We start from the raw sequence: 27500 nt of genomic DNA on the forward strand, positions 1-27500 counted from the left end.
AACTCAACAGAACACCACAGAAAACAGTAGCATCATGGGAAATCATAATATATAACACTGTTTTTTATGTCACTATAAAAGTGCATAGGCAGTTTGATTGCAACACTCTGAAAAACATCCACTCACTGGTGGGAGAAAAGGAAGGACGGCTTGGTGTGGTGGCACACATATTTAGTACAGCACTGTGAGACAGGCAGGTGGATCTCCGTGAGTTCGAGGCCAGCTCGGTCTACATAGTGAATTCCAGGACAGCCAGAACTACATAGTAAGACCCTGTCTCAAAAAAAAGAGGAGGACCTTTACAAAGATGTTAATGGTAGTTGTCACTAGGTAATTGTCCTGTTTTTGTTTGTTTGTTTGTTTGGTTGGTTGGTTTTTGTTTGTTTGTTTGTGTGTTTGGGTTCGGTTGTTGTTGTTACCTTGACATAAGCTAGAGTCATCTGAGAGGAGGGAACCTCAATTAAGAAATGATGGACTACAAGCTGTAAGATAGATTACAAGTTGCTTTTGGTCAATAGCAATAGAAAGCTAACTAAGACAGCAACACAATGGCAAATAATCTTTTCCTCCTTCTTTCAAGTTTTACATGATGAATGCATGTTTTGCTATTCCAGGAAAGGAGATTTTAAAATAAAATTATAATCAAATCAAACTTGAACCACTCCAAATAAAAATAAATTTGAGACATCGCCATCGCAACACTTACAGGCCTTCTAAAGATGTACATCCATTTCCAATGGACACATGACATGATTCATGTATGAAATCTCCGATTTTCTAGTTGCCATATTTAAAGCAAAAGGGGGCATATGAAATTCATTTCAACAACACATTTTATTCAACCCATTGTGAGACCCACCTCTTCCTGAGGCACTGCTAAGTTTGAAACACTATTAAGTGACTTTTTAAATCTGTTGTAATCAGTTATTGTTAACCAATTCTTCACCCTTGCATTGAAAGCATCCTTTCTAATGTTCACTTTCCTGTAAACAGACATATATATTGGAGGATGGGGCAACAGGACTCTTTAATTAGCAGCTGTCTAACTCTTCCTTGCTTCTATTTCTGTGCTGGCTACCTTGAGCAAAAACATTCTGAGTCTAACAGTCAAGCTGACTGACCTTATGCCAGGACTTGTAGGGAACACCCTGAGAGAGGCAGAGCTGGCGGGCCCAGAGAGCACACACCAGAAGTATTTGAAACAGTCTGTACTGGTGTTTTGCTGTCTCAGGCATCAGTAAACTCTAGATGACACTGTAATCATTTCCACCTTGTTTAGAGGGGACACTTGCCCTGATGATCTAGCAGAGTAGCTGTGCTGAGAAGCAAGACCGTGATTGCCCCCCAAAATATCTGTGGTTGGTCCAAACACCCATTCTCAGTCTCTACGAGCAAGCTATTCAGGTTCATTTAGTGAACCAGCTGGGAGACACTCCCCTGCTCTATTTCCTCTGATGTTTCAAAAGCAGGTTCAATCTCTTTCATGGTCTGGCCTGCTCTTAGGAGCCTAGGTTGGGCTAATAACACATAAAGAAGCAGCAGGGACATCAGAGAGTGGCACCAATGATGGCAGAGGCAGTGGAATGGCACCAGCAGTAACAGCAGAGCAGTTGGCAGACCAAACTGAGAGCCATAAGACAGCTAGCTGCTTCACAGTAGGCAAGAAGCCAACTGACGAGTTTGGGACTAGCCACAGTAGGAAGACGGGTGGCAAGAAGAGGGAGACAAGAAGGTAGAGCCTTGGTGCTGAAGAAAGATAAAAGACTGTAAGAAGCCAAAGAGGAGAAGTTGCATTTGGCCATCAGAAGAGTGCCAAGAGCCATCAAGTCTTCAGGGCCAAGGTATCCCCAGGCTAAGACTTGTACTACCGACTACTGCCAAGGCCTAAGCATTCTGATACCCAAGGCTTGTATGGGGGTTGTGAAACTAGAGCTCCTGACCTAACACTGTCACGTACTGCCATCAAACACCAAGAGAAGGTAAAGCTGCAAGAAACCACTAGCACTTGAAAGCCTACCTATGCTTCCTAATCTGTTAGAGCAAAGGAACTCTTAACCAGATGGTGACAAATGGAACCCAACTATTATCACTCTAGCTTGTCGTCAGCATAAGATTACTCATGCTTTTTATAAACATTCTCTCTTCCCTTCTTAGCTTGGACATCCAATGTGAATTTTACATTTATAATGTGTCTTAGTTCAGAGTAGCCGTATCACATGTTTAATAGCCACCAAATGTTCATAGCAGCTCTACAATGGGTAATCTTGGTCTAGACTGTCTCAGTAGCTGTTTCAAAGGGGAATCTCTGAAAAGGGAGTGTGTGTGTGTGTGTGTGTGTGTGTGTGTGTGTGTGTGTGTGTGTGTGTGTGTGTCTGTATATGCATGTGTGTATGAATGTATGTGTGTGTGTGTGTGTGTGTGTGTGTGTGTGTGTGTGTATGTGTATAAAAGGCCAAAAAAAAAATGCCTGCAAAATAACAGAAATCATGGAGGGGAAAAACCATCATCCACAATAAAAATCACCCAAACCAAGATGCTTTATTTAGGGTTCCCAATGATCCCTCTCTGCTGTCCTTTACTGAACAAAATGTCCCAATCCAGATATAGATATTGCTATACTTTGTTGTCTAAAACAAAGAACAAACAAGCAAACAACAACAAAAAAATCCAAAATCTTGGGATGCAAGCCAGCCTAATATACTAGCCTTTAATTTAGACTATGAATTCTTCTGGAGTCTTCAGAGAACTGCCCAAAGCTCTTCCAAGTTGTGCTATCCAGTAAGTGGGCTCCTAGCAATATGTGGCTATTTCAATGAAATATAATTAGTCATTTGGTCATCAGCTGCATTGGTCACATTTGTAGCTCTGGGTAGCTGTGTCTCAGCCACTGTTTGGATTGTAGGAGAATCCTGCCCCAACCCCCAACCTGTCCATGCTCTTCTCCACAAGTTACTGCTTGCTGGCCTGACAAGGACCTAGGGCTCTTCTCCATCTTATGGTTCACTACTGTCGTACTCTGTTCTATGTCACAGCATACTTCCCATTGGCCTTGGCCTCCTTAGAGATGCCTAGAATTCTGTAGCTTGGTGCCCAAATGCGGTCAAAGACACAACTACACCAATAACTTCCATTCCCTCTATATATCCACGTCAGGGCTTGCTCTGAAAGAAACAAAAAACAGATATAGACTGATGCAGATTACAGGCTTTAAACTGGAGTTTTGTAGCTAGGATAGGGGGGTTGGAAAGGAGTTTTCTTAGCGGCAGAATGAGGAAGTTAGCTGTTTTCCCTAGATAAGCTGTTTTTGAAACTGCAAAGTATCTGGGGAGAGGGTCAGCTACTTTTGCAGTCTCAATAGCTGGCTTCCTGGAAACTTGAACTCAGCTGAGGGCCTTGGCTGTGGGGGGAGCCTTTTAGAAAGAAGGGGTACAGGTCCCTCATATTTTGCTTCCTCTCAGGAGCTCAGCCCTGCTTCCTAAGAATCTCTCCTGTCTCACTTGGTAACTGTGAGTTCAGCTTCACAGGCAGGAAGTGAAGTATCTATTCTACCGCCACTCGATTATTTTATTACCCGCCCCCAATCCACCCCGGAATATAAACGCCCAAGACAACAGGAAAACGCCCCCTACACATCTTGGGCATCCGGGCTGAAAGAGCTCTCCAGTCCCGGTAAGAAGGCCAGCAGCGCACCCGCAAAGCGCGGGTCACGTGCGCGAACAGGGCCGGACCACCGAGTCAGTCCTCCAGCATCCTAGAGCGGCCTCGGAAGTGCCCCCGCGGCGCGGGTCTTTCCGGCCGGGCAGTCCGCGCTTTTGTCCCGCCGGCGGCCGGGCTCCCGCGGCGCCGCCACAGCCAGTACGTGAGTCCCGGGCCGCCCGCGCTCCCGCCTCCCCCCGGCCCGCCACGCCCTTCCCTTCTCTGCTCTCGGGTCTCGGGCGGGTCCTTGGGGAGATCGTGACTTCCTCCGCGCTCCGGGAAGCGCCCTTCAGGAGGGAAGGGGAAGGGGAAGCCAGGCCGGGGCCCCGAGGGCAGCTCCTGCCGTCTGAGCTCGCCCTGGGCCGAGGAAGGACCGGAATCCGCCCCGGCTTCCTTGACTGTTCGTAGCTATCTCGGGCTTAGAGGGAGGAGAACCTCGATTATTAGCGCTTAAAAAATTTGCCCTGATTGCGGTTAAGTTTGTTTCTGAGACTTAGAGGTGACCTAATTGGGTCACCCCTCCCCTTTATTTTGGTGGGAGAGAGGCGTTGAGAGACACCTGCGGGTGTGGAAGCAAACCCTTGCACTTCCCGGCCCGCTCCTAGGAGAAACTCATATGTAGACCAATTGCGATCAGAGAAGGCCATCTGCCCTACCCCCACCGCAGCAAACAGAGAAAGTGTTGACTTAGGGAAAAGCTTTGAGAAGTATTGGGGCAGGAATGTAAAAGATAAACAAAGGCCGGATGGAGACGTGCCCGTGGTGGTGTGTTATTTTAAGATGGTTAATCTGGGTGGCCAGGACAGTTTATGTACGTCTGAATCTGTGTGTGTTTGTGTGTGGTGTGTGTGTGTCTTTTTGAATAGGTAATGTTCATGTGACCACGACACTAGACTATAAAAAGATTTTAAAAACAAAAATTTAATGCAAAATATAAAAACAAGATTTTCTTCCGGTGTTCTCAATGGCGGTCCTAGGCCCACCTTAAAAAGTTAACACTTTTGTTAAGATCTTGAATAGACTTCCAGGATTTCTTTATTCAAATACTAGCTAATATATAGTTCGTTCCTCATATTCAGACAGGTGTAGCATAACAAATCTTTCTGCTTCCTTGTTTCTTTTACTGAATCTGTTTTACATATCTCTATCGGGAAACAGGTTTGTTGTTTGTTTTGCACACCTGGAGTGGATTGGCTATTTTAAACGATATTTTAGATGAGGATTGTATTTTATAATCTTTGAGTTGTTCCCAGTGCTTTTATCTCAAATGGTAGTATTTGGAATGATTCTATACTAGGATAAGGATGTGAAATTAGGAAGGGACTGAGATTAATAAAGTATTTTTTGTTTTACATTAACTCAATCAAAATATGCTGAATTACTTGCTTCAAGCCAGTACCTGAGTGAGCCCTTAGCTTCAGAAAAATTTCTACACTGCCTTTCACAGTCTTTTGCTTCCATTATTCCTGGAGTAGGTAGAACTCTCCTGCACTACCATGAGAATATTCCATTACAAAAACCCCTTCAATCCTTTACAAAAATACCCAGAGCATAAATCATACTCTTGTCTGTATCACTTTCTCATATAGTTCCATCTTCCATTTACACATCTACCACTTAGGTGCCCTTGAGTTGGCAGACATTCTCTCTTGATTTCATTCTTATCATCTGAACATGCCTGAATGACTTTTAGTCATTTGAAACGACTATTATTCATTATAGTCATCAAATGTGTTATCTAAGAACTTAGGGTATGGAAATCCTGGATCGCACTTGAGTTATAGGACATTGCCTTGTTTAATACAGTTGAAATCTGGAAATTCAAAGTAGCTGCAGGTATGTTACACGCGTTTATTCTTGCAGTCTCTTATCGTAGGAGCCATTTTCCACTGAAACAGGATTGCCCTCTTGTGAGTTGTCTCAACTTTTGAAAAGTACCTCCTCACTGACCAGAACAGACAAGGTTCTTGCTATCTGCAGACACTTTTGTAGGACTTAGGGGTAGAATGTGAACAAGTGTAGAAGTAGCCCAGGGTTGTGGTCTTATGTAATTTGTGAGGTACAGAGACCTTTTCATGGTTCACTTCCACTGATGTTACCAGACTGTTAAGTCATGATGTCTATCAAAAACTGGCCAGAGAGATTTCCCATCTAGTTCTGAGAAATTAAAACCTTTTTTGGTCCTTTCTAGTCCTGTGTTATAGGGGACATATGATGGCCACCACATCCATCCTATTGATTATATTGTAATAACTTCATCTTGAAACTTAATTCTTGGTTCTCTTAGCCCCTCCCCCAATCCATTCTCCCTTGGTGGTGGTGGCAGCAGTGATGCCATTAGTCTCAGGAGAGAGAGGCTATTTGAGTCAAGGCCAGCCACTGCTATACAGTGAGGCTCTGTCTCAAAAAAAAAAAAAAAAAAAAAAAAGAAAAGAAAAAGAAAATTAAGCAAAGTAAAAATAATACAGTGAGTGAGCTGTTTGCTCATAGTTTCAGGATTCTGCTACATTTTTCTCACCTTTGTCTTTTTGGTTTTTTTTTCCCCTTGGTTGAAGCATTTTAAAGCAAATTCCTGATCTGCTTTTTTTTATTACCCTCATGTTTGTCATTAAAAGTGGCATATACTCCTAACCGCTGTAGTACCACTACATTACAGCCCATTTTAGCTTTGAATTTTTTTTTCTTGTCTAGCAGCAGTAGGCCGATTACTGGGCCATTTGTCTACAATAAGCTAAGAAGGGCTTATACCTTTTTAATGGAATGTTTATAATCAACAGCATGGTCCAAAAAAACCTTAACTATTAATACTTATCTGACCCTTTATTGCCAACCCCAGATTTAATAATGCCTATGCTACTCATTGCTTAAAACTTTGGAAGAGTAAGGGAACTCTTCACTTTGAGTCAGACCCTGCTGAGCCCTTGTTGCTTACCTGTCTGGTTTCCCCTGCTACTCTATGTTCCAGATGTCTAAAGTGTTAGAAACATTAGTTCTCCCGAGTGTACTCCTGAAGTTCTTAGTTGTTTGGGGTAAAGGGCAGCCCTCCCACCTTTTCTGATACCTGTGCTGATGCTCTCTGGGGTAGACCTTGTTTCCCCTATCCCTTTATTCCCTGGACTAGCCCCAGGCCTGTATATGGGGGAAGAGCTACTTATTATGGGTATGATCTAAGTTCCTTGTGCACCGTTCACTCAGATAACCACGATACTAGAATGTACCCTCAGTTCTGTTCATAAGGATGGCAGTGTGTTTTATTACACTCTCAGTTGCCTTATATGCTAACAGCATTTATGCTCCTGCTGTCTTGATGTGCTTTTGCCTGTGTTTTTGATTATGTGAACTATACTGCATGTGTCGAATAGCACCTACCCAGAGAGGGTTAAGGAGCCTTGGCCTCTGACTAGATTGGAGAAGCAAACAGTAGTGTTTATGATTTCATGCAGTTGAGGCCAGTTAGTAGCCAATCATACGGTCACTGCAGAAATGAAGTGACTAAGGATTAGGGAAATTAGAATTCAGTTTTTCAAATAATTGATGGAGGGGTTGGAGAAATGGCTTTTTATCACTATCATCAGGACTTGAATTCAAATTCCCGTGTGAAAAGCCTGGAGTTGTACCAAACACCTGAAATCTCAGCACTGAGAAGGAGAAAGACAGATCACTGAAGCTTTGTGGCCAGACAGCCCAACTGATTGATGAGAAACCCTGTCTCAGAATATACATGGAGAGTAATTGTTGAAGACACCTGACATCAACACCTCTGGCCTCCACATGCACACACACATGTAAATGCATGCTTATACATGTGAGCACACCACACACTCATACATGAGGGAAAGGACAGACTGAGAATTAGTGAGTGCAATGGCAGTAAGCAGTAAGTCAGTGCCCCTTTTGTGTCTAAGGACACATTAGTAGCTCGATACAGAGGATTTGGCCTGATGTTGTGGTGTGTGTTAAGGGTTTAGTTTTGTTTTTGTGCTACTCTAGCAAATCCTGCAGGCTGGGTAATTTACAACAAGAGCCTGAGAAGACCCAAATTAAGGTGTTAGTGTCTCCTGAGGCCTTCTTGCTCTGTTTTCACATGGTGAAAGGAACCACATGATAGAAGAGCAGAGAGAGCCATAATAAGTTCTTTATAAAGAACCCAGTCCCACAATAATGGCATTAATATGCTGTAACATAAAGACAGTGTCTCCATGGCCTTATCACCCACTTCTACCAGTAACAGTGTCACACTTTTGTAACCCCCAATAATTGACAGGCTGAAGCTGAGATCTCTGAGCCTGGGACTTCAAGTTCAAGGCCAGCCCCAGTAACATAGTGAGACCTTTTTTAAAAAAAAATATTATTTTTTTTAGAAAAAGACCTGCTTAATATTATATTGGCAGTTTAACTTAAACATGAATTTTGTTTTAGTTTGTTTAATGACCAACTACACATTTTATGACAACTCTTAGAGGAAGAATTGGGTGGGGATAAGAATGAAGGCAGAAAGACTGTAGAGGGCAGTAGTCCAGAAGAGAATTCTAGAGGACTGAAAGTAAGGCCTAGAAGCTGGTGTGCATACAATAGGATAAGTTAGTTTTACAAGCTGTTTTGAATGAAGTTGAGAGAAATAAAAGAGGCTGCTCTGATTAAGACAAAGAGGACAGTGGGGCGGATAATAGGATCTGTGTTTGGATAAAGGCTTTGGGCCAAAGATAAGTTTCTAACAGACAGCTTTTAGGAGTGGTAGAAGTCATACAACGGAGCTGTCTGGCCAGCATAGAGTCAAGAGGAAAGGTTAAATGAAAGGATCAGAACATAAGAGCATCAGCAGCTCTGCTTCATGTTATCTAGAAAAAGCTAGTGCAGTGAAAGTTCGTGGTCTGTGTGAAAGAAATCAGCTTGAGCAGATGAGGCTTACAGGGAGACAGGTCACTAAACAGAGACAGGGTGGTGAGAGGAACACTGAGAAGGGAAGTAGAATTGATGGAACTCTTAAGTGTAGTTTTTGATGTTTTGAAAACTTTGTATTTGAAGGTAATTTTAAATATATAGAAAAATTCTAAGAATGAGAATAGTGAAAGAGGGGCTGGAGAGATGGCTGCTCTTCTAGGGACCAGGATTCAGTTCCCAGCACCCACATGGTAGTTCACACTAGTCTAACTCCATTTCCAGGGGCTCCAACTCCTGGCTTCTTCAGTCACCAGGCACACATGTGGTATATAGACATACATACAGGCAAACATTCATACACATAAAAAGAAATCTCAAAAAAAGAATTGTGAAAGATACCTTTTGTTCATATTCACCTGTAGTTAGTATTTTATTTCATTTTGTCCTCTTGCTCTCTCATATACATTTTCCCAAGTTATTTGAGGATAATTTAATACATCACAGTCATCTAACCCTGGATATATATATATATAAATTTAAAAATTAAATTTCAACCATTTATTTGCACATGTGTATATGTGTACATGTGTGGCACAGCACACCTGTGGAGGTCAGTAGACAAATTACAGGAATTTGTTTCTCCTTCTCCCATGTGGGTCCTGTCATGTCTTCAGGCCTGCTGAACCATTGCACTGGCCCCCACGTATAATTTTTTAAGGAGAGGGATATTTTCTTAACCAACTACAGTACAGTTGTCAATTTCAGTAAGTGTAAAGTTAATATTTCTTTTATTTTCCAACTTTGCCAGCTGACACTTTATTTTGTTTATTTTTGAGGCAGAGTCTTACTATATAGCTCTGGCTGTCCTAGGTGTCACTATGTAGACCAGGCTGTCCTTAAACACAGAGATCGGCCTGCCTCTGATTCCCAAGTGCTGGGATTAAACATGTGTGCCAACACATCTGGCTCTGGCACTTTTTAAAAATATAACAATTTTAGCCTTCTTTAGCCTATAACATTTCTAGAACTTCTCTTTGCCTTTTAAAGGTTTGGAAAAACAGTTCCTCCTCTCCCTACAGCCCCTTTAAAGAACAGTCTTCATTTTGGATTAACCTGTTTCCTTATGGTTTTGTTCATGTAATGTATTCTCATAGGCCCTGTCCTTCTCAGGATGTTATTACAGGAAGCATATGATGTTCTTTTGCCCCCACTAGAAATATTTATTAATGTAGAACATCTGTCAAGGCCTTGCCTAATTTTATGCACAATTACTATTTTCTCTAATAAGCATTCTGAGAAGGAATATTTAAATCCAGCAAATAGCCTATTCTTTGTGAAAATTTCTCCCCAGACTTAGAATTCATTGGTGATCTTTTCCTTATCTAGTCTTTACTCTGATAGTTATGGAATACTAATTTATTCTGTTGTAATCAAGAAGCCTTCCCCCCTTCCTGGCTTTTGGACTTGTGCAGTCCTGTTTTTAGTAGATTATTTGTCATTACTGTGCTTACTTATTGTGCCTAAACTGGATATTCAATCTGGCTCTTGAGAGTGCCTTGACTTTCCTGTTCTTTCCTTACTTGTTTACAATATCGCACCACACCACACCACACCTCATCTTGTACTGTTCCTAGCCGTTTCTCTAAAGACTTGCCTTCTCTTTAGTAGGGGATACTAGAAGAAACCAAAACTTTGTGCTTATATCACAGTGCTGATACTTTTCTTCTTGACTTGCTGGCAGTCAGAGCTTATGTAGAAATAGTATGTATATATGTCTACACTTACATATGCACATAATTTGTTTAAAAATGAGTTTACACAATACTTGTAATTTATCCATATAAGGTTCTTTTTTTGCTCTTTCCTGTCCTTTATGTGTATATCTTTTCTTCTTTCATGAGAATCCTGACTCCTAACAAAAGTCACATTTGAGTTCCATAGTACATCAAAAATTGTTTCAGAATTGCTTTGCCCATACTGCTAGCAATAGTTCACTTGTTTGAAATTCTCCCCTGTACCTCCCCACCAATCTTCAGAAGATTGAGTGTAGACAAGTATGTAATCAAATATCGTGTTCCTAAGTTAAATAGATTAGACTTTTTTGTTTGTGTATTCTCGTCCTATGGTTTTGGTATCCCTGTGAAACAGAGATGAGGTCACTGTTTCTGTTTACTTCCTATTTTAGCAATTTCCCCTCCCTCATAGTCACTGATTTCATTTTATCCTTTGGTTATGCAGACATTATTATGCTACCATAAGTGAAAACTACACTGTGCTATAATCATTGTCTCTGCACCTCTCCATCCCCTAATGCATTATTCTCTGACTCCACCTTTTGCAAATATCAGTTGTATCTTGGTATTACTATAGAGATAAGCAGATAAAATTGCTTGCTTTTTTCTTCTTTTCTTAGCAACTGCACTTTTTTACTTTTTGATAATATAATACTATATAGCTTGGAATTTACTACCTGTCAATGAGATGTTCTCCTTTTCCAGTACTTCTTTATGTATATTTTATATTTAGTCTTCTGTGCTTGCAGATTTAGTAATTTACCAGATTTTCAGTTAAAATTGTGCCATAAGAATTCTGTTACCCGTACACATGTTCTTAGGAGTGCACATATGTATACACATGCACACTTTTGTAGTATTAGAAGTATTTGTTAATTGTGGATTGAAGGGGATATGCATGTATTAGCACAGATTTTCCCACCACAAGCTTAATGTAAGTTTTCATCCCAAGCAATCTATGAGAATACTTGTTTTCTTCATAGATCAACAGGATCTATGGTCAGGTTTCGAACATTGGTCAGGGTAACATGAGAAACTATCTTATTGAAGTTCTAATGATATATTTTTTATTAGAAAAAATAATTATACTTTTACATGTTTAATAATTTTCTAAAGGAAAAACATTATATTGACGTGGTTAATCATTGTCTGAAACATCCTGTATATTCACTGAACAAAATAATTTTTTTAGACTACAATAAGAAAGCCCACAGCAAGAGAAACATCTAAAGGGCAATTAAAAGTTTAAGGAAGCTGACTAGTGACTAGCTTTAAAACATTTTAACATATTTTGATCATAGAAATATTTCAGTTTTCAAAATGCAGTGTTTGTCATAGAAGCCTGTGCACCAAGAAGCTGTTTCTAGTGTGGGGGTAAATTTTTACTTTTTTAATTTAAAGAAAAAACTGAGCCATGTTAGCACCAACAGGCTGTACTGTTACAGATTATCACTTGATTCTTTTCTTCTCTAGTTTGAAATTAGAAAGAAAATGAACTAAGTTCTCAGAGTACACCATGATTGTCAAGTCATAGTCACTGAATTCATGTATGATGGTCTACAGAAAAGCTACTTGATTCTAGTAGTCCATTCCATCATATCTGTAGAGGACTTTGTTAGGATCTCTGGTCTCTACCAACTTTAAGCTCCCTACAGCAAAGAGATCACAAATGCTGGGGGGGCTGTCCCAGTCTAGGAGGTTATCATTTTGTAGGGAATGAATTAAATGTTTCTAGGCTTTCTCTCAAAGTAGTCACTGACCTCTAGAACAGAACCTGACTGAGGTTTCTTTCCTCCCTGTCTGGTAATCCCCGGATCAACAGTGTTAAAAGGGACAACAGGAAGCCAGGAAGCAGTCCTAGTGCTTCCAAGCTTTGCTTTGCCAGCTTTATCCCCACTAGTAGGCATTTCTTTGGGGCTTCTTTCTTTACAATGAAGACCCAGTAAGCCACTCTGAAAAGGAACTGATCCTTATGACTTGGAAGAAATCAGCATTTCTGATCCGAGTCGTTGCAGAGTTTGGTGCCTTCGCTTGTCCTGTTAGCTCTTCTGGAAGGACAGAACCACATATTCAGGGACTCTGTTTCTCAGACTTAGGTTTGGGTTCCACAAGCCTTTCACCTTATCTTTTCCTTCTTCTTCAGAAACCATTCTACACAGAGCTTACTTCTTAACACTCCCTCCCTCCTCCTCCTTTTTACTCTTTCTCCCTCTTTCCTTCCCTACTCTCCCTCTCCTTCTTCCCTTCTTTCTGAAAGTTCATACAAGGCTCAGTGTATTCCATATGGGTCCTGATGGTTCTAGACAAGACAATCCTGATTGTGCTGGGAATGGCCAGTGGTTTCATGGCCTCCAAAGTTGTCATTCAAGCACTTCTGATTTCTTAGATTTTCAGTATCTACATCATTGGACTTGCTATGCTAGAATTGGTACAAAAATTGGGCTTGACACTGTAGGGCTTCTCAAATACCTGGATTGAGTTTCAACTTCTCACTGATTTCACAGCTGCCATTTACCATTTCCTCTAGTTCGTGTGGTGCTGCCCCACATGTGGTCATCAGCCCCAATCAGACAGGTCCATGTCATCTTGATAAGCAACTCTGTAATCTTCTACCTTTTCAACTGCAGTAGAGAAAAACTGGTGGCATAACCTTGGAGACCCTGTTTTTTTCAGGAACTTCTTGTTGCAGATTCTTAAGGAGTCACTTTTCTAGGCCCTTTAGGTGGGTTGACTCAGATATTACTATGGAATCTGCAAAGTCTGACAGAAAGAAATCTGAGCATTCTCCAAAGTCTGTTTTGTGGTGAGCCAGTCCTGGAGGGGGCCAGGGGTAGGCAGGGTGCTGGGTATATAATGAGCATGAAGACCAGAGCCAGGTTTGCTTCCAAGAAGCCATTTGCTAAGAACACCTATGCTGCTGGATTTTGACTTCAGTGTAGCCCTTGGAATATAGCTTATTTTCTATAAGGACTGATCTTTGATAAACTAGCATGAGCTATCAGATGCTTGGGAATCAGAATGGTCTTGAGGGACTCAGATGTACTGGCCTGGTGCAGAACAGTTATATCAGCTTTAAGGATCAGGACAGTGGGATCTTCAGGCTTACGGCCCAAACTGCTGAGTCTTTCCAGGCACATAGATACTTAATTGACTAGATTTCTGTTTTGAGTGTATTCCAGTTAATGACAAATGTTTTGTCCCAGTGGCCATTGGAACTATTGATCCTGCTACTGAAGTGTCTCTTTAAACTGATAGATGTGCTCTACCTGTTCATATAGCTACTCCTCCAGTCTTCAGAGGCATTGTAATGGTTTATGCAGCTGAATCAGCATTCACCAATTACACATCATCTGTACTTGGTTCATCCTATAGTATTCCACCAACAGCAAGTTCCAACACATCATTATACCTTGAAAGCGGTTCTGTTACTGAAGCAACCACTCTGTTCCAGGGAGATTTCGTTCTGCTCACTGTTTAGCTTAGAATACCAGTAGCTCTTGGTGAGCCAAACAGGCTTTGGACAGACCCAGACACCTTAGTAACCTTAGGGCCTGCGGTAGGGTTCTTGGTAGAGTACAGCCTTTTTTCTCACCTCTCGTCACAGTTCTGACAGTATTTTCTGGCATTTTCTTTTGGGAGTGGGGGTAGGAATTTGTTTATATAAAAGTATGTATATGTAGTTAAACATCAGTCTTGTACTGCATTTTGGTTATGATTAGGAAGTTTTCTCTATACCTAGGTCATAGAGTCATTAACTCGTGTTTTGTTTTGTTTTGTTTTTTCCCTAGTATTTGTTATTCTTGTGTCTGTTCTATTATTTCTAGCTTCTTTATATTTAGAGCTCTGTTCCATTTGGAGTTTGTCCCTTTGTGTGGTATAAAAGATCTAATTTTATCTTTTTTATTCCCCAGATGGCTTTATATTTGTTACAACACTATTTTATAAAACTGTCTTTTCCCAGTAATGCCATCCATCATCATCAATTTCTGTGTGTAGCTAGAATAATTTCTGGGTATGTCTATTTATATGCCAGTAACACATTTAAATTATAGAAGCACATTTTTAATTATAGCACATGTTAATAGCCAGTGTGACTAGTAGTCACTTACAGCTCTTTTTCTTCCCTAACAACTTTTTATTTTAGGAAATTGTTTTTTATGGCTGTAGGAACCTTAACATTTTTCTCTTCTGAGGAAGTTAAAATGGAGGGGCTAAAATTGAAAAGGAAAATCTCTGTTGTATGTGGAAATAGAAGAATATAGTTAATGTATGCTGCTGCTGAATCTTCTAGAACTATGCTAGCCAACCCATTAGTTGCACATTTTAAGTGTTGTGGACCGCTCTATCGAAAGTAATACAAGGAGTAATGGACCTAGGCTGGGCTACCGTTCTTCATGACCTCATGCTTGGGACTTAATTTTGTATATTTTAATGTCTGCCAGGTCATTTTTTATCTTCTAAATAATCTCCTAAATTTCTAACTTTTTTCTATTTCTATAGAAATTTCATTATTCCTATAGAAATGAGTTGGGTAATGACTCTTTACACAGGTCCACTCCAAATCATGTATCTTTTATTGCCCATTTTTCCCTCACATAGTTACATAGAGTTTTCTGAGATTCACAGAATTTCATAATAATGTTCCAAAATGTTACCCAGAGCAGGAGGGAAAGATCACATTTTATATGTTAACAAATGCTTCATTTTCTAGGGTTGGAATAAGTCAGCTTTTTCTTAGAAGTCAGTATGTCAGAAAGTCAGTATTGATGTCACGTAAAGTACGTTCAGGAGAGCAGGTACCCTGCTTGGGTATTAAAGTCTGCTTTGGGAAGTTTATCTTTTTTCTGAATCATGAGCTTTTTCCATACATATTAACCTTGATCCAATAGTTTAACCTTTAATACATAGTAAGTAATACAATGAATTCTATTAACATTTTGCCTTGACCACGGGACAAGTACTGTTATTACTGGTTTTACATGGCTATCATTTAATATTTACAACAGCCCTATTACTTTCATTTTACAGGTGAAGAAACTGCTGTACAAAGAAATTAAGTAGCTTTCTCAAAGATCAGGTAACTAGGTATTTGAACTTACAGTATTCTAGTCATTTTCTGGTCTGTGTGAGGGTTGGTTTCAAGATCTTACAGATAGCAAAGTCTGCAACAGATGCTCAAGTCCCCTATTTAAAATGATAGGGTACTTACAAATGACCTTTCTGTGTACTTTAAACCATTTTCAAATTACTTGTAGTGCCTAAAAACTGCGTGAGTCTTTGTTATATTGTATTATTTAGGGAATAATGATAAAAATTAAAAGCCTGTATACGTTTAGTACAAATGTAACTTTGTTTTTCTGAATATTTTTGATCTGTGGTTGGCTGAATCTGCAGATGCAGAACCGGTACGTATGGAGGGCCTCTACTCTTTGCTCAGTGGCTTGAGTGTTGTCATCTTTGTTTCACCATTCTCGAGACAAGGCCTTACACCGTAGTTCAGGCTGGCCTGGGACATGGAGTCACCTTCCTGCCTCAGCCTCCAAAGTGCCGGAATTACAAGTTGGGCCATCACACTTTACTGTTTGTAATCTTTGACATGCTGTATGACTAATTTATTTGTAAGTAGGAATGAAAACTTTATTCCTTGGTAGGCTGGAACATGTTCTGCTATATAAATTCTTCCATGATTAGCCACTTTCCAAGGACAGTGTTTTCTATACACAGAAAAGTCAATTTACAGTAGCTACAGCTTTCTTTCTTTCTCATTTCTGGTCACTGTCCTCATAATCTTATAACTACAACTACCTGCCTGATCCCTCTTCTAGGGTACTGATTTATCTTCTTTAGTTTTACCTGTTCTCTGCTGATTTATGTGTAACTTTTCAAAGAAAAATTAACCTTGCCTTTGTTTTTCCAATTTTTTTCTTTCTGTCTTCTGTTTTTCAGAGACTTTTTTGTTGTTTTCTATGAGGTGACATTGAAACTGATTGGTATTGTCTGTGGTTCTGTGCATCAGCCATTCCCATTTTTAACTTATCTTCATGATAGGTTAATGTAGAAATGAAAAAGCTTTTTGGATCATCAGCAATCTGGGCTGTAGTTTTAGCAGTAGTTCTCAAGGTGTTTAAATTTTATTAATGATCCCCATCATATCCCCAACAATTAAAATGGTGCTTATGGGGCTGGAGAGATGACTCAGAACTTAACACTTTAATGCTCTTGCAGAGACCTGGGTTCAGTTCCTAGCATTCAGTGATGGCTCATAACCATACTTAACTCCAGTTCCAGGGGATTCAGCTACCTCTTCTGAACTCATTGGGTACTAGGCATGTACCTGGTGCACATTCCTACATGCAAGCAAAACACTCTTACACATAAATCTTTAAAGATTTTTTTTAATGGTACTTGCCACACAACAAGCAAATACCTGTCAAAGGGATAAGTTGACTTTGTTATTTGCTATTGTTATTCTTTCTTTTTTTTCTAAATAAACATATCATTTTCATTTTCCTGGTCTAGTGTCACATTTGAAGACAAGCATGGAGGATGAGGAATCAGCTAAAAAGAATGAAAGTAATTCAAATACAGACTCTCAGTGCACAAATGTGGAAATTCTTCACAAGGATCATATGCAGAAATCTAAGTTTGATGACACTTGTGTTTATGTAGAGAAGCAATTGGAAAGTTCTGAATGGAAAATAATGAAGGAAGACAAAAGTAGCATCAGAGAAAAGATTGACAAATCTAAGAACACAGAAAATATAAAAATAGAACAGGATGATGAGGCATCTGATAAAAGTTTGTACCCAAGTGCAGATACCATGTACCAGACTATCCCTACAGAACCAAGAATTAGTGAACAAGGTGAACACGTGGAGAACATTAATGGAAACTTGCACCCTACTCCACAGCAGAAATCTACTGCTGTTAAGAAATCACATAAATGTGATGATTGTGGAAAATCCTTTAAATATAATTCTCGCCTTGTTCAACATAAAATTATGCACACTGGAGAAAAGCGCTATGAGTGCGATGACTGTAGGGGAACTTTTCGTAGCAGCTCCAGCCTTCGAGTCCATAAGCGCATCCATACTGGTGAGAAGCCCTATAAGTGTGATGAATGTGGGAAAGCCTACATGTCCTACTCTAGCCTTATAAACCACAAAAGCACTCATTCTGGGGAGAAGAACTGTAAATGTGATGAATGTGGAAAATCCTTCAATTATAGTTCTGTTCTGGACCAACACAAAAGGATCCACACTGGTGAGAAGCCATATGAATGTGGTGAGTGTGGAAAGGCCTTCAGGAACAGTTCTGGTCTGAGAGTCCACAAAAGGATTCACACGGGGGAGAAACCCTATGAATGTGACATCTGTGGGAAAACCTTTAGTAATAGCTCTGGTCTGAGGGTCCACAAAAGGATACATACAGGTGAGAAACCCTATGAATGTGACGAATGTGGGAAGGCATTCATTACATGCAGAACACTTCTGAATCATAAAAGCATCCACTTTGGTGATAAACCTTATAAATGTGATGAGTGTGAGAAATCTTTTAATTACAGCTCTCTTCTCATTCAGCATAAAGTCATCCACACTGGTGAGAAACCTTATGAATGTGATGAATGTGGGAAGGCCTTCAGGAACAGCTCGGGCCTCATAGTGCATAAACGGATCCACACAGGAGAGAAACCATACAAGTGTGATATCTGTGGCAAAGCATTTAGCTATAGTTCAGGCCTTGCAGTCCATAAAAGCATTCATCCTGGAAAGAAAGCCCATGAATGTAAGGAGTGTGGCAAGTCCTTTAGTTATAATTCACTTCTTCTTCAGCATAAAACCATTCATACTGGAGAGAGACCTTATGTATGTGATGTGTGTGGCAAAACATTCAGGAACAATTCAGGTCTCAAAGTCCATCGGAGGCTCCATACTGGGGAAAAACCGTACAAGTGTGACGTGTGTGGGAAGGCCTATATCTCACGCTCAAGCCTTAAGAATCACAAAGGAATCCACATGGGGGAGAAGCCCTATAAATGCAGCTATTGTGAGAAATCCTTCAACTATAGCTCTGCCCTTGAACAGCATAAAAGGATTCATACAAGAGAGAAACCCTTTGGGTGTGATGAGTGTGGAAAAGCCTTCAGAAACAATTCAGGCCTTAAAGTACATAAACGAATCCACACAGGGGAGAGACCTTATAAATGTGAAGAATGTGGGAAAGCCTATATCTCACTCTCAAGCCTTATAAATCATAAAAGTGTACACCCTGGGGAAAAGCCCTTTAAGTGTGACGAGTGTGAGAAAGCCTTCGTCACATACCGAACCCTTTTAAACCACAAAAAGATTCATCTTGGAGAAAAGCCCTACAAATGCGATGTGTGTGAGAAATCTTTTAACTACACCTCACTCCTTTCTCAACACAAAAGAGTCCATACTAGAGAGAAACCCTTTGAATGTGACAGGTGTGAGAAGGTCTTCAGAAACAACTCAAGCCTTAAAGTTCATAAAAGAATACACACTGGGGAGAAGCCCTATGAGTGTGATGTGTGTGGAAAAGCCTACATCTCACACTCAAGCCTTATTAACCATAAAAGTACGCACCCTGGCAAGACACCCTATACATGTGATGAATGTGGAAAAGCATTTTTCTCAAGTAGAACTCTTATAAGCCATAAGAGAGTCCATCTTGGGGAAAAACCCTTCAAATGTGTTGAGTGTGGGAAATCATTTAGCTACAGCTCACTTCTTTCCCAACACAAGAGGATCCACACAGGGGAGAAACCTTATATATGTGATTGGTGTGGGAAGGCCTTCAGGAACAGCTCAGGCCTCACAGTGCATAAAAGGATCCACACAGGTGAAAAACCCTACGGATGTGATGAATGTGGAAAGGCGTACATATCACACTCAAGTCTTATCAATCATAAAAGTGTTCACCGTGGAAAGCAGCCCTATAATTGTGAGTGTGGGAAATCTTTCAATTACAGATCTGTTCTTGACCAACACAAAAGGATCCACACTGGAAAGAAGCCATACCGATGTAATGATTGTGGGAAGGCATTTAATATCAGATCAAATCTTACCAAGCATAAAAGAATCCATACTGGAGAGGACTCTTTTAATATGGCAAATATGGAAAGTCATAGTGGCACATTCCAGAAGATAATCTACTATGAGGGAGGGAATGCTCTGGAGGGGACCAGGATGCGGATGATGCCTGTGCCTATATGGGAGGCACAGCCTACCAAGTCTCAAAGAAATCAAATAGAAGAAAAACTTTATGAATGTAAGAATTTCTGAGATCCTTACTCATGGCTTATAATTTTTATAGTGTAAGTGGAAGAATTCTAAATAATGATGAACAATTCTTTATACATGATTCAGTCATAGCAAGGACAGTTCTAGTGCCACAATAGTTGAGCCCTTTAGGAATACAAAATACCACTAGATAGAAAACCTTTCAAAGTGATGGAACATTTAATAAAAATCCTCCCAAATAGGCATACATTTCTGGACATAAAACATGAAGGTAAAGGACTTCAGTTAGAAATCATATTCACCATTACAAAGATGCTATTTGGATAAATGAGTAAATAAGAATGTAGAAAATCTGGTATAATTTTGAACTCTATACTTTTGTCAGTATAAAAATCTAAGAAGGGCCACTAACAGGCAAATTCAGGGAGAGAATGGTTTCAGGGAATATCAGTTTATTAGTAGTCACAAATTATAGACTTAACAATAATTGTGTGGTAGGGAGATGACAACTTCTGAAACAATTTAGATGTCCTAGGAAAAGAAAAGGCATAGTCAGATCTGTGATCTAGTCACATTAAAATGCAGATTTGTTGGAATAGACTATTATACTAATTGAACTGGTAAGAACAAGTGAACTCCCTTAATAAGTAATACATATGATAATGAAAGCCTGGAAGGTGGCATTCACACATACTAAGAATGGAAAGGATTTCAGTATCTTCAGTAAGTAATGGAACACATCTTCATTATGAGTTTGCACCTTACAGAAAAAAATTTCAGGGAATTCTATGAATTGAAAAATGTTTCAACAGGTGTTTTATTACAAGGGCAAAGTAAGTATCAGTAATTAGGAGGAGGAAGTTCCTGTTTTTAAAACAATATTAAGTATTTCAGAAAGTTATAAAGATTTCATGTACTAATGTGTATATTGTCTGTTGTAAAATATGAATATGTTCAGAACTCGCTTTGCCATAAAGGGCAGATAGTTATGGTAAGGTAAGGCAAAATCCCAATAAAGAAATGCCTCAAATGTAACTAGGCTGTGGCTTACTTTAGATGGAATAAAGAGCCATTTCTGTGTCATATCTTTCCTTGTAAGTGGTACAAGATAGCCAGAAAAGTTTCTTTCTTATCTCTGAAGATTCATCCACCAGGCTAATATCTGAGGTTTCAACAGAACTTAGATCATGCTTATCTCAGGGGAAAACAGATGAATTTTTGAAGAGACCATGGAAAAACAATCTGATGATGATACTGAGGCTGGATTATAATTTGTTAGAGTGGGTAGGCTGTGTGAGTTGATCTGTCACTATACAATTCATTATGAACAGAATTTAATATAAAATATTAGTAACTGTAACAGTAAACATTAGGTATCTGAACAGTAAAAGTAGACTTTTTCTGAGTTGAGCTCCACTCATAGTATTTGGTCAAGTTATTAGTACGAGGTGAAGTCTCAGTTTGTTCTCAGGCTTCAGATTCTACAGTCATTACAAAAGACAGTTTCTAGCCAGATCCATATTTCTTTAAGGATTCCTGTCTCACAAAATGATTCCCATGTCTCCCTCTGGGAGTACTAGAAAGTACTTTGTTTCTGCTTCCAAATTCCCACTAGTAATTTTTGAAAGATGAGGTGAAAAAAGGGAAAACATACTGTTAACCCTCAATTCTTCAGTATAAAGCCCACACTTAACATTGTTTTCTGCACGAGACACTGGTAAATTTGACCCTATCCACAGATTTAGGTTATTCAGCAAATATTTGTTGAGAATCTGCTAGGTACAACCCACTGTTCTAGGCACTAAGTAGGGAAAAGTGGGAGCAAGAATTAGTTAAGACTGTGAACAAACCATTCTTGATAGACATTCTTGATATGCATGGCCTAACTTCTAAAAGTGTTGGGAGAACATTGACCATAGCTAACCAGAAAGAGAGGTATGAATATTGGTTTCTGATGAGTGAGAAGTAGAATATCCTGAATAAAGGGAGCAGAGCAAGTGTTGAGGAATCCTCCAGAGAGGCTGTGTTGTGGTAGGCAGAAAGACAAGACTCTCCATTCCCATTAGCTGTTGAGAAAGGGGATTACGCTTCATTTGCTAAAGAAAAGACCACTTTTCATGTGCCTTATGGCCAAAGTAGCTAGTGTATTTGTGGCTTGAGTTCCATTCCTCTCACACTCCTCCCCCCACATCCCCGTGTGACCTCCAACTTGACCTAAGGTACTACCTAGTTTCAAGGATGACACAGGTTAAATACAAATATTAAGGCTGGCCGCCTTTCAGAAAAGATTGTGAGTTTTGTGGTGCTGTGGATCAAACAAAATAGATTTATGCATACTATGCAAGTGTTCTACCAGTGAGGCACGTTCCTGGCTCTGGTGACTTTTTTTTTTAAAGTTTTAATCTTTATTTTTAATTATGTGTATGTATGGGGCTATGTGCTTGAGAATGTATGTGTCTAGGAAGTTGGAGGCATTCCACTTGAGCTGGAGTTCTAAGTACTTGTATGCTACCCGATATGCTGGGGACCAAATTTGAGTCCTCTTGGAGAGCAGTACAAACCCTTAATTACTGAGCTATCTTTCTAACCTACTTTTAGCTTGGCATCCTGATCACCCCAGTGCCTCTTGGCCTAGCCTTGAGTATTATATGTAGGGCAGGTAAATGATACTTAGGTGAACTCAGATGCATATGGGTCTCTTGGTTTCTAGTCCCATGGGGACACCATGCTTCAGATTCAGTTCAATGAGTTTATTGTGGATAAGCCTGTTTGGGCCAGATGAATGTGAGATTAGTGATCATCCTTGCCTTTTCTAGTAAATGATATGCAATAAGAAAACAAAAAGTGAAAATGTTAACTTATAAGTGATTATATATACACACACACACATATATACACACACACACACATATATACACAAATATATACACACACACACAAATTATATATATATATTTGGTTTTTCAAGACAGGGTTTCTCTGCATAGCTTTGCTTTGCACTGTTCCTGGAACTCACTCTGTAGCCCAGGCTGGCCTCGAACTCACAGAGGTCTGCCTGCCTCTGCCTCCTGAGTGCTGGGATTAAAGGTGTGCACCACCACGGCCTGGCCAAAATGTATTTTTAAAGTTTGCAAGGTTAAGAGAGAATTGGCATGGTGAAAAGTAAATTGGAATCTGGAAGATCAGAGGCCTAAAGTGCTTTTATCTAGGAACAGGGACAAGAGATTTAATTTTAGTTTTTATGAAGTGTATGGAAGGTATGTATGGAAGGTGGCATAGACATGTTAACAGGATAAAGATAACTTTAAAAATCTGGGAAGAAAAACCTCAATGTAAAAAACTAACAGACATTCTGTTTCTGGTAGAGGTGGGCTAAGATATTTGGGTCAATTTTCAATTTCCACCAAAAATGAAAAATAATGTAATTTTTAAAGGCACATAGTAGTATCCTGTCTTTAGTACATTGGCTACTATAACAAATTGTAGACTGCATAATTTAGAAATAGCTATTTACAATTCTGGAGGCTTGCAAGTGTAATAATGGGGCACCCTCAGGTTGCATGTCTGGTTAGGATCCATTTCCTGAGTCATAGAAGGGACACCACATGTGGATCAAGGGGTCTTGAGCCTCCTTTATAGGAGCACCAATACCATATATGAGTACTCCACCCTCTTGACTTAATCACTTCCCAAAGTCCCAACTTTATAATACATTGATGATTAAGTTTCTACATAAAAATATGGGGGTTGGCAGTGAACATATAGATACCTCAAGAGAGCGCTGAGGCTGGAAAGACAGTGGACAACCCAAGACAGTTTAAGAATAGGATCCTGGGGGCTGGAGAGATGGCTCAGAAGTTGGGACTTATTATTGCAGAGGACCCACACCACGTTTGGTTCTCAGCACCCACTTGGGAGGCTCACAACCTTCCATAACTTAAGCTTTAGGGATTTTTAATGCCTCTGGCCTTAATAAACCCACTTTCCTGGAAGTGATGGGTCCTCTAGCCAGGCCTGCCACTGTCTCATTGGATTGACCATTAAGACAAGAGCATGTCTCTACCTAAAAGTAGATTCCATTCTTTACATGCCCATTGAGAAACTTCCCATTTAGATTCAACATTTCTTCTCAAGCCATGAGTTGTGTTTGTTGTGCTTAGAAAGCAGCAAACCCCACGCAAAGAAGCAACAAAATTTGGTGGCTTAAAGTAGGGTTTTGCCACAGGAAACCTGGATTTAAAAGAGAATTCTTGGCTGGGCAGTGGTAGCACATGCCTTTAATCCCAGTACTTGGAGGAACAGGCAGATCTCTGAGTGTTTGAGGCCAGCCTGGTTTACAAAATGAGTTCCAGGACAGCCAGGGCTACACAGAGAAACCCTGTCTCTAAAAAACAAAAAATAAAGACTCTCACTACCAGATGGCCCCCGGCCAGTAACTAAGCCACTTATATTGATGTATTCTCACCTGTCTTGTCAGGATAATAGCTCAAAGGTAAAGAGATTAGAAAAATCATCATAATTGCAGACCCAGGAAGAGTACCTGAAGTGAGAAAAGTGTAAATGAGGGTGTATCAAGTATGGCTGGCCAAATAGTAGCTCTTTTCCAAGCATTGTGGAACACCAAGACACTGAGGTAATAGAAGGCAATTCTTAACAGAAACTCAAGAAAAATTCCCCAAGATGTGTCATATACAGATAAAATGAAAAGAGGTAAGAAAACCAAGATTTGGGGTCTGTTTTCTCAGTGATTAACTTGCTCTAAAAAAAAATCTATTGTTCTGAGCAAGTGTGCTTTATTTTTTGCCAGAGGGGTTCAGCAAGAAGAGCTCAACTTGAGTCTGGCAATGGACACTATTAGATTAACTGAAGGATGTGGCAATTTTCATCTTTGGTTTAGGCAGCCTTAGGCAACTCATGTATGCACATTTTGCCCCCCCCTCAGGCTTTTGTTGTTAACTGTGATGATTTTTTTTAACTTGGTTATTCTCAGATATGCTAGAGAGTATATATACAAAAAGAGTGAGTGCCAAGTACCCATTATCTTAACTATGGCTGTTTTTTAGTAAGTGCCCATTAAGCTCTAAAAAGATAAGAGGACATCTTGGGGTTGTTAGGGACTCACTGAAGAGGGCAGACAAAATTCCTCTGGTCTCAGATACAAACCTAGGACCAACATTCCAGTCAATGCAATGATTATGAATTTGTTTCCTGTCCTGCACGCAATTTTCTCATCTGCAAAACACAATTCTTTAAGGGTTAATGAAAAAGGGCCAACAAAATTGCTCAGTGAGTTAAGACACTTGCTGCTATACCTGACAGCCTGAGTTTGATCCCTGGGACACATGGTCAAAAAGAGAGGACTCCTGCAAATTGTCTTTTGACTTCCACACATGTGCCCCCACACAGATACATTTGTGGATGTCCTGGGAATTGAACTCAGGCCATAAGGCTTTGCAGCTAGCACTGCAGCTCAAACTCAGCACACTGAGCCATCTCAGGCCCTTGTTTTTGTTTTGAGACAGCTCTCATACATTTACTTCACTAGTTTGGAATTTGTTCTATCGATGAGGCTGGCCTCTAGCTTGCGATCTTTCTGCCTCTGCCTCCTAAGTGCTGGAAGTTTTAGATATGTAGCACCACTCTCGATGAAGCCTGCATTTTCTGTTAAAAATACCATGCAGACAGCTGCTTCCAGAGTTTCTGTGATGCAGCACTGTCTGCTCATTCCCCTGAGCTCTAAGACCCTTTTCCTTCTTTCTCTCTTTTCTGGTCACTGGCCAAAAACCTAAGCATGCTGCCCTGACACTGGTCTGTCTTACTCTTTCTCCTAAGCTCTCGCTTCTGCCATGCAGCTAGCTGCCTTATGACCTCCATTGCTAAACTTGTCTGCTTTCTTGGACACTAATTCAAAAGGCATGGTGAGCTCTCTTCCTCTCCTTGTATTTCCCATCCTGTCACCTGCCACAACTTTCAGCTTGCCTTTCCTGTTTTTTTTTTTCTTTCAAACTATAATAATACTGTCTTTGAGCTTCAAAAAAAAATACTATTGTAGACATTGTTAAATTGAATAATGTTTTGTCTTATTTTCAAAAGTTCAAAGTTATGAAGAAGAGAATAAGCATTAATAAAAAAAAACAACAAAGCCAGGTGACAGCACATGCCTTTAATCCCAGAATTCAGGAGGCAGAGGCAGGCAGATCTCTGTGAGTTCGAGGCCAGCCTGGTCTACAGAGCAAGATCCAGGACAGGCACCAAAACTCCACAGAGAAACCATGTCTCAAAAAAAAAAAAAATATAGAGATCAGTAAAGTCAGGGCTGTCACTTCAAGTGTAGGAAATTTAATAAACTTCTGGTGTGATTGAACAAGAAAAACCAGAAAAGTATGAATAATCTAAGTTAGAAATGAACAGGAGGGAATCATAGTAGACATTCCATAAGAAATCAGGAGTTTATTTTTAGACATCCTAACATTTGGATGTCCTAGTTAGAGCTTTGTTCAGAAAACATACTCTGTATTTGCCGTCCTTAAAAATGTGCTGAGACTTGCTTTAGGTTCAGCATGCTTTGCCTTTAGTGAAGGTTCACAACATTGGAAAAGAACATGTGTTCTGCAGATGCTGGATGTGGTCACCTACATGAAGTCATTAGGTTAACTTTGTAATGTATCACACATATTCACTGTTACTAATGAATGGTAATTTGTTGAGTTACCCCTTCACTGTACATTTGATTTTACTGAGGCCACATGGGTATAGAACTGGCTAGTTGAAACTTTATGAAGGAAAACTTGATTCTAGTGATGCCTTTTGCTTATTTAGTCTCTTTTCTCTGATATTAATAGAGCAACTTCTTTCTGATTATTGCTGCATGGCTTATCTCTTTCCATTTTTTTTTTTTAACTTTGAATGTTTCTGTGCTTTATATGTTGGATATGCCACTTGGAAATCACATATAATATTGTTTAATCCAGTCTAGCAATCCATTTTAACAGGAACATTAGCCTTTTAATGCATGGTTGCTGATTGTTTTAGATTTAAAACTTACTATTTTTTAATTTCATTTGATTTCAATTATTTCCTATCATGTCTTCAGACTATATAAGAATTATTCTACTAGAATTCTATTATAATTATTCTATTTTCCTTTCTAATTTGAAAATTATATTCTCTTAGACTGAATTAAAACCTATTTTTTTGAGCTAGGGCCTAGCTATATAGATTAGATTAGCCTCTAACTTGCTGTGTTCCTGCCTCAGCCTTCCAGCTGCTGGAATTACAAGTATGTGCCACCACATCCAACTTAAAAGATATTTTTGTTAGGAATACATTTCTTGGATGGGTCCCATGTTCTTTTGTCACAACAAACCACCTGTCTTGGAATTTTACTCTATCCATGTATTTGTTTAATATATATTTTAAAGACTTCTTTTAAGGTTTGCTTCTGTACCTTTGGTTTACTTGTGTTTTATTATGAAGTATCTTAGTGTAGACAATTGTTTTAGTAATCCTATTTTGGTTTCTTTGTGCTCCTGTAGTTTTGGCTCTATGTCTCAATAAACTAGTGCTGAGATAGTAGATATACATACAGCCTTCTCTTCCAGGATTTAAATAAAGGTGTATTTGACCTTCTGACTGTATCTCCTGTGTCTCTGGGCATTTTATTCCCACCTATCAGTTTCTTCACTGCTCCCAAGTTTCATTCTGGATTTAATTTGTCTTCTAGCCCACTGGTTTCTCTTCAGCTATGTGATCTGCCACTAAATACATATATTAAGCATTTAGTTATGAATTTTTGTTTCAGTTGCAGACTTCATAGTAAGCAGACTTCTGTTGCATATCATTCTTAGATGCAGTCCATCTTCTACTGAGA

At 39.7% G+C, this 27500-nt stretch overlaps 1 protein-coding gene across 4 annotated transcripts; it reads left to right on the plus strand.

Moving 5' to 3' along the window:
* The first annotated feature begins 3595 nt into the window (after positions 1-3595).
* On the plus strand, positions 3596-20715 carry Zfp62 (ZFP62 zinc finger protein). Of its 4 annotated transcripts, none has more exons than XM_028888772.2 (3): positions 3771-3855; positions 15399-15447; positions 16890-20715. In XM_028888772.2, exon 3 carries the CDS (start codon positions 16910-16912, stop codon positions 19670-19672), a length of 2763 nt encoding a protein of 920 aa, XP_028744605.1. In that variant the 5' UTR covers positions 3771-3855; positions 15399-15447; positions 16890-16909; the 3' UTR covers positions 19673-20715. The 4 variants fall into 4 exon arrangements, with proteins under 4 accessions (XP_028744604.1, XP_028744606.1, XP_028744605.1 ...); XM_037200976.1 differs by having other exon boundaries at positions 3842-3859; XM_028888771.2 differs by lacking the exon at positions 15399-15447 and having other exon boundaries at positions 3596-3855.
* The last annotated feature ends 6785 nt before the right edge of the window (positions 20716-27500 follow it).

The sequence above is a fragment of the Peromyscus leucopus genome, chromosome 8b (assembly GCF_004664715.2).
Source record: "Peromyscus leucopus breed LL Stock chromosome 8b, UCI_PerLeu_2.1, whole genome shotgun sequence".
NCBI lineage: Eukaryota > Metazoa > Chordata > Mammalia > Rodentia > Cricetidae > Peromyscus > Peromyscus leucopus.